Genomic DNA, 7,305 nt, shown 5'->3' on the forward strand with positions numbered 1-7,305 from the left:
TATATATATATATATATATATATATATATATATATATATATATAATATAGGTTACTAATTATATGCACATAGTTGTTAGCAGTGAATGTATCACCGATTTCTCTGCTCTGTACGCAAAAGTAGTTCATGCGGTCTTTCTAATATTTGAGTGCAATTGGTTGTGACTTTGGTTTTCTGTTATTATGTCTAGCTGGCTACTGTGTTATAACATACCTGCTAGGAGTTGGTGATCGACACCTGGATAATCTACTGCTCACAACAACAGGTATGTTTACATCTAGCTATACAGGTATGTTTACATCTAGCTATACAGGTATGTGTATACCTAGCTATACAGGTATGTGTACACCTAGCTATACAGGTATGTGTGTGTGTGTGTGTGTGTGTGTGTGTGTGTGTGTGTGTGTGCGTGTATGCGTGCGCGCGTGCGTGTATGCGAGCTCGCGTGCGTGTGTTTGTGTTTGCGTGCATTCGGTCGTACATGCGACCAGAAAAACCTGATTACCGGGGTCGTTGTCTTTATCAGGGTGTAGCTTGTCTCCAGGGAGCTTGACCAGTGAATGTACACAAACAATTCCTGCATGTTAATGCCTAGCCCTTAATTGTCGCGGCCAATGTCGCGGTGGTAAAAATGTCACTTTCCAGACCGCGTCAGTGCGGTAATGAGGCTAGTACGGCTGCAGGCAGTAGTGACACCAGCGTAGTCAAAGTAAAGCCAGTCTCTGCAGTAGTAGTGGTCACGCAGGGCGTCTAGAGCGTGGTATCTGTGCGTGTTGCTGGCGTGTGCCATCAGCGTGGGTTATAGCGCGTGGGTTAGGGAGACTTGCAGTGTGTCCACCCTCACCGGACTCTTCAAACATCAAGCATACGTACCGTGATCATGTAACAGTTCTGCGACCGACGCGCGAGAGAATATTCATTTCAGCTTTCCGGGAAGCTGGTGCCTTAAACTAGCGTCATCTCGCTGTTTCTATATACAAGTGCTGGCTCGGTTCACTGTCTCTTACTGCCTCACCCCTGTGTCACCCGTGTCACCCATGTCACCCGTGTCACTCGTGTCACCTGTGTGTTGCACGTGTCACTCGTGACCCCTTGTGTCACCCCTGTGTCACCTGTGTCACCCCTGTGTCACCCGTGTCACGCGGACTCGGCTGCGACTATGAACGACCTTGACACTGACACGCGTGTTTCCGAGCAGAGCATCGTCATGGTAATTGCGGATGCTGGCGTCGTCGTCCGACCCTGTTCTGCGTTTCATCAACAACAACAAGACCGGCTGCAACTCCGTGACTGAATCTGGTCCGAAGTGGATTCTGCAACGGACTGACACTGAACTGGAGCTAGCATCTGTGTTGCACCAGGCTCTCCACTGAAACACTCGTCAGAACGCTAAACTCTTGGTCTGTCGAGCTGCGCAAGCAACAAATCCGACATGAGCATCCACGTTGCGATGAACGCGACCGATGACGACGGTTACCGCGGCAACGCGACGTTCACCGTTGCCGGCGGCGACGACGACACACCGTACCTCATCGACGTCATCATCCTAGCGATCGCCTGCGCCGGCACGATACTCAACGGTGGCGCCGCCGCGCAGCAGGTGCGGAACCAGATGCACGGCCTCGGCTCGAACATGGGGCGCCTCGCGATGGCGCTGTTTGCCGAGATGGCGCCCGACTGTGCGCTTCACGCGGCGACGGTGGCGCGCTCGCTGCTCGGGGCTCCGGTGTCCGTCGGCTGGTGCACGCTCACGCACGCGTGGACGCCCTTCGTCGACTTCTGTGTCGCGTGGACGCTCGTGCTGATGGTGGCGTCGGTGGCGCCCCCGCGTCGCCGCCGCGCCGCGCGACACGACTACTGGCTCCTCCTGCCGCTCGTCGGCATGCTCGCGTTGCTCTTCAACGTCTACATCCTCGTCGTCGTCGGGCAGCGCCATCTACTGGCGGTGACGTCGCAGCGCTGCGTGGCGCGGGTCGACGACGCGCGGCCGTTCTGGTGGACGTACAGCGTGCTGCCGTTAATCACGGTCGTCGCGGCTCCGGCCGCCGCCATCGCGTGTATCTACTGCGCGCCGGCGCGTGCGGGGAGGAAGGCGGGGCGACGGGTGCGCCGCGACGCTGTACGCGGCACGCTCCCCGAGCGAGAGCGAATAACTAATGTTTATAAGCTATTTTCGATATTACACTTACTTAAAAGTGTGCTAGTATAGTCAGCCTCTCTGAAGTGATCGCTGCAGACTTTACGAAGGCATTTTAACTTGGTTATATCGCTATGACGATACGATCGGCTATTCGTGATTCCTGTATCTTTCCAACTGACCGGTTGATTGCGCAATGACCGGTTGACCTCACGAGTCCGGGGAATCCGACCACCCGTAGTGGTCGCGAATCCACCGTTTGAATCTCAAACGTTCTCACATCATTCTAAGGAGTTGTCCTTTGTTCATTCCCAATACTCGCTCAATTCTCAGCCATCCATCAGGCTGTCGGCGCTTCCCTTGACATGCTGTTGTTATCATGAACAGTGACTGCTTCTGCAGGGTAGAATTCTCCATTTGTACACAGTGACCAAGCCATTCGATGTAAATCCGCTCTTGATAGACTTTCAGTGATTTGCCTCCCGTTAGTCGGTATATATCTGCATTGAGATGGGAGGATGGGTTCATCTTTGATTAAGCCACAGAGGGATTTCAGTTTGTCGGCAATGTTATTAACCATGGCATGCAAGCCATTGAGAGAGAGCGATCAAATATCTCGCTCCCTGCACCACATTGAGGTTTACGTGTGTGAGACAGAGAATTCGATTCCCTTCTCTCCAACGATCAGTTGTGAGGTTGCTGAGCGTCGGTGACAAACGTTGAAACACTGATGTGAAGTGTTGTGACTACACCTGAGCGTGGAATACATTAGCATGCACGTTGAATCAACCATACAGGTGGAAGTCAAGTACACCTAAGTGATGGTGGGTGCAGGGCCACTGTGCATGCACACACATGATAATGTTCTGTCATGCTTCATGCGTGTGTGCAGACGTACCTGTCAGCGCGAGAACGCGTGTGTACTAGGCTTTATTGCTGTCACATAATGGCAGAGATGTAGATGAACTGATTAAGTTCATGAGTTGATACCTGAAGTGTGGACTGGTGGAGGGAGATTGAACGCACCGTACGTACAGGTGGCAAATTAAACAGTTACCAAAACAATTAACAAATAGTTAATAAAACAGTAAACAAACAGTTAATAAAACAGTAAACAAACAGTTAATAAAACAGTAAACAAACACAGTTGAAAGGTTAAACAGTTACAATGATAGGCGTTTCAAGGCGCTGGTTAAATTCAGGAGTATTACGATGTGATGTATGATGTTGTGTGCGTGTGCGAGGCCGCGTACGTGCTTGCGGCCAGTTTTCGCATGTGTGTACAAAGGTTTATGTGTATGAGTGAGTGCGTGTGCATGTGTGAGCGTGCGTGCATACGCGTGAATGTGTATAGATATATGTATAAGTGTGTACGTGCGTGCGTGTGTGTGCGTGTATGCGAGCTTGCGTGCGTGTGTTTGTGTTTGTTTGTGTGTGTGTGTGTGTGAGAGAGGGGGGACGTGTGTGTGAGTGTGTGTGTGCGTGCATGTGTGTGCGTGCGTGCGTGTGTGTATGTGAGAGGGGGGACGTGTGTGTGTGTGTGTATGTGCGTACGTGTGTGTACGTGCGTGCGTGCGCGTGCGTACGTGCGTGTGTGTGTATGTGTGTGCGTGCGTGCTTACGTGTGTGTGTGTGTGTGTGTGTGTGTGTGTGTGCGTGTATGCGTGCGCGCGTGCGTGTATGCGAGCTCGCGTGCGTGTGTTTGTGTTTGCGTGCATTCGGTCGTACATGCGACCAGAAAAACCTGATTACCGGGGTCGTTGTCTTTATCAGGGTGTAGCTTGTCTCCAGGGAGCTTGACCAGTGAATGTACACAAACAATTCCTGCATGTTAATGCCTAGCCCTTAATTGTCGCGGCCAATGTCGCGGTGGTAAAAATGTCACTTTCCAGACCGCGTCAGTGCGGTAATGAGGCTAGTACGGCTGCAGGCAGTAGTGACACCAGCGTAGTCAAAGTAAAGCCAGTCTCTGCAGTAGTAGTGGTCACGCAGGGCGTCTAGAGCGTGGTATCTGTGCGTGTTGCTGGCGTGTGCCATCAGCGTGGGTTATAGCGCGTGGGTTAGGGAGACTTGCAGTGTGTCCACCCTCACCGGACTCTTCAAACATCAAGCATACGTACCGCGATCATGTAACAGTTCTGCGACCGACGCGCGAGAGAATATTCATTTCAGCTTTCCCGGAAGCTGGTGCCTTAAACTAGCGTCATCTCGCTGTTTCTATATACAAGTGCTGGCTCGGTCTCTTACTGCCTCACCCCTGTGTCACCCGTGTCACCCATGTCACCCGTGTCACCTGTGTCACTTGTGTCACCCGTGTCACCTAGCTGTGTTGCACGTGTCACTCGTGTCACCTGTGTCGCACGTTTCACACGTGTCACTCGTGACCCCTTGTGTGACCCCTGTGTCACCCGTGTCACGCGGACTCGGCTGCGACTATGAACGACCTTGACACTGACACGCGTGTTTCCGAGCAGATCATTGTCAGGGTGGTTGCAGATGCTGGCGTCGTCGTCCAACCCTGCTCTGTGTTTCATCAACAACAACAAGACCGGCTACTGGTCCGTGACTGAATCTGGTCCGAAGTGGATTCTGCAACGGACTGACACTGAACTGGAGCTAGCATCTGTGTTGCACCAGGCTCTCCACTGAAACACTCGTCAGAACGCTAAACTCCTGGTCTGTCGAGCTGCTCAAACGACGGAATCCGACATGAGCATCCGAGTCGCGATGAACGCGACCGATGACGACGGTTACCGCGGCAACGCGACGTTCACCGTTGCCGGCGGCGACGACGACACGCCGTACCTCATCGACGTCATCATCCTAGCGATCGCCTGCGCCGGCACGATACTCAACGGTGGCGCCGCCGCGCAGCAGGTGCGGAACCAGATGCACGGCCTCGGCTCGAACATGGGGCGCCTCGCGATGGCGCTGTTTGCCGAGATGGCGCCCGACTGTGCGCTTCACGCGGCGACGGTGGCGCGCTCGCTGCTCGGGGCTCCGGTGTCCGTCGGCTGGTGCACGCTCACGCACGCGTGGACGCCCTTCGTCGACTTCTGTGTCGCGTGGACGCTCGTGCTGATGGTGGCGTCGGTGGCGCCCCCGCGTCGCCGCCGCGCCGCGCGACACGACTACTGGCTCCTCCTGCCGCTCGTCGGCATGCTCGCGTTGCTCTTCAACGTCTACATCCTCGTCGTCGTCGGGCAGCGCCATCTACTGGCGGTGACATCGCAGCGCTGCGTGGCGCGGGTCGATGACGCGCGGCCGTTCTGGTGGACGTACAGCGTGCTGCCGTTAATCACGGTCGTCGCGGCTCCGGCCGCCGCCATCGCGTGTATCTACTGCGCGCCGGCGCGTGCGGGGAGGAAGGCGGGGCGACGGGTGCGCCGCGACGCTGTACGCGGCACGCTCCCCGAGCGCGTCGGCCGGCAGGGGGCGCCGCGGCGGCACGTCGCCGAGGCGCTGTGCGTCGTCGTGGCGACGCATCTCGGGCTGCTGGCGATCGTGCGGCCCGCGCACGCGGTGAGCATGATTGCGCGCGGCGCGGCGGCGGCGGCGGCGAGGGGGGGTCATCGTCGCCGCCGAGGCTCTGCTGCTGCTGTCGCACGCCGTCACCCCGGTCGTGTTCGCCCTGCTCGCGCCACGCCTCGCGTGGCCGCGCCGCCTCGTGTGGTCACGCGACGAGAAGACACCGGCTAGCGAGGAGGGAAGCTCACCCCCAGAGAGGAAGGGGGAGGGGCAAACTTACGTTGAGGGCAGCCCCATGTCAGAGAGGAAGGGGGAGGGGCAGACCTACGTTGAGGGCAGCCCCATGTCAGAGAGGAAGGGGGAGGGGCAGACCTACGTTGAAGGCAGCCCTGCCTCAGAGAGGAAAGAAGAGGGGTATACTTACTGCGAAGAGTGCAACCCTATCCCCAAGAGAAGGGAGGTGGGGCAGACCTGCCAAGAATGCAGCCCAATTCCTAAGAGGAGGGAGAGAGAGGGAGACATCTGGGGTACCGTACCCTCTTGGCGAACAACTGGACAGAAAGGCTCGTGTCACTCCGCTTTGGATCCAAGTGGAGGCGATTCAACGAGGGTTCTATTCTGATTAACGATTTAGTGAAAATGCGATTACTGCACGTGATTACTTGCGCGACTTATCCTATTATAACCTATTTTGACTGGATGTTTATAGGTCAGTTTCATCACCAAATTTTTGTAGATTGCTAGTAGTTTATTATTAGTCGTTAATTTTGACAATTTTAAGTAATTGGTGTGCAGAGTTCCATACCAAATGATGTAATGTTGCCAACTAGTTGTGCATGAATTCTCATGTTTTGTACAGTTGTGTGATCAGACTTGCTTTGTGTTTGTAGTAGAAATGACTTCCTTACGGGCGCAGATACTTGTAGAAATTTGCATGTCGACATTAAAATAAAATGCAAAATCAACTTACCAAAAACTGTTGACTATTTTGTTATAGAGTGAACGTGATATGATGTTACAGACACAACACAATCACCTACACACCACTCTCTTAAATCTTACGTGGGGTGTCAACACAGGGTGAGTGGGCAATATGAAAATATTCAGTACTATGGGGGAACATGTGAGAACATAAATATACATATGGGAAGTATCAAATGCCTGAAATAATAATTTACAGGATCCAGGTTTGACAAACTCTTTATCACTTGGCGATTTCAGTCGTTGGGCTATGCAGTAGCTTTTCTGTTCCTGAGAGAAAGGTACTTTGCTGTATGAATTTCCTCTCTGAGAAGGGCAGATGTAACCTGCTCTGCTATACTCTGTTATTTATTTTTTTTAAACAATGGCACTAGTAAGGTAACCAATTGGTTAAAGCATTCTCCTCTTATTCTATTGCAGTTGTTGAAGAAAGAGAATTTGGACTTGAAATTAACACCTTATAGAGTTCTGGCAACGAGCAGCAAACATGGTAGGTTGTGCAGCTCACTGACAGATAGCGCCAGTATAGCTGCTTTGCTATACTGCTTATGTCACAAGCACTTGGGCTGATATTGGGTCTATGTCCCCCAGGTTACTATCGGAGGGTACCCTGGGGGACATAGACCCTATCAGCGGCACTTTGAGCATTTCAATAAAATATAATGCTAAATAAAGACGAAATCTATTTACTACCAAAGTCTTAATGTTTCTCTACTCTC

At 53.0% G+C, this 7,305-nt stretch overlaps 1 protein-coding gene across 1 annotated transcript in view; it reads left to right on the forward strand.

Moving 5' to 3' along the window:
* The window catches only part of LOC106813440 (phosphatidylinositol 3-kinase catalytic subunit type 3-like), a 42,194-nt gene that overhangs the window by 22,224 nt on the left and 12,665 nt on the right, over positions 1 to 7,305 (forward strand). Inside the window, 1 exon segment of the mRNA XM_014817571.1 lies at positions 7,007 to 7,076. Coding sequence (XP_014673057.1) covers positions 7,007 to 7,076 — 70 coding nt within the window.

This window comes from Priapulus caudatus, unplaced genomic scaffold, assembly GCF_000485595.1.
Source record: "Priapulus caudatus unplaced genomic scaffold, Priapulus_caudatus-5.0.1 Scaffold774, whole genome shotgun sequence".
Taxonomy (NCBI): Eukaryota; Metazoa; Priapulida; class Priapulimorpha; order Priapulimorphida; family Priapulidae; genus Priapulus; species Priapulus caudatus.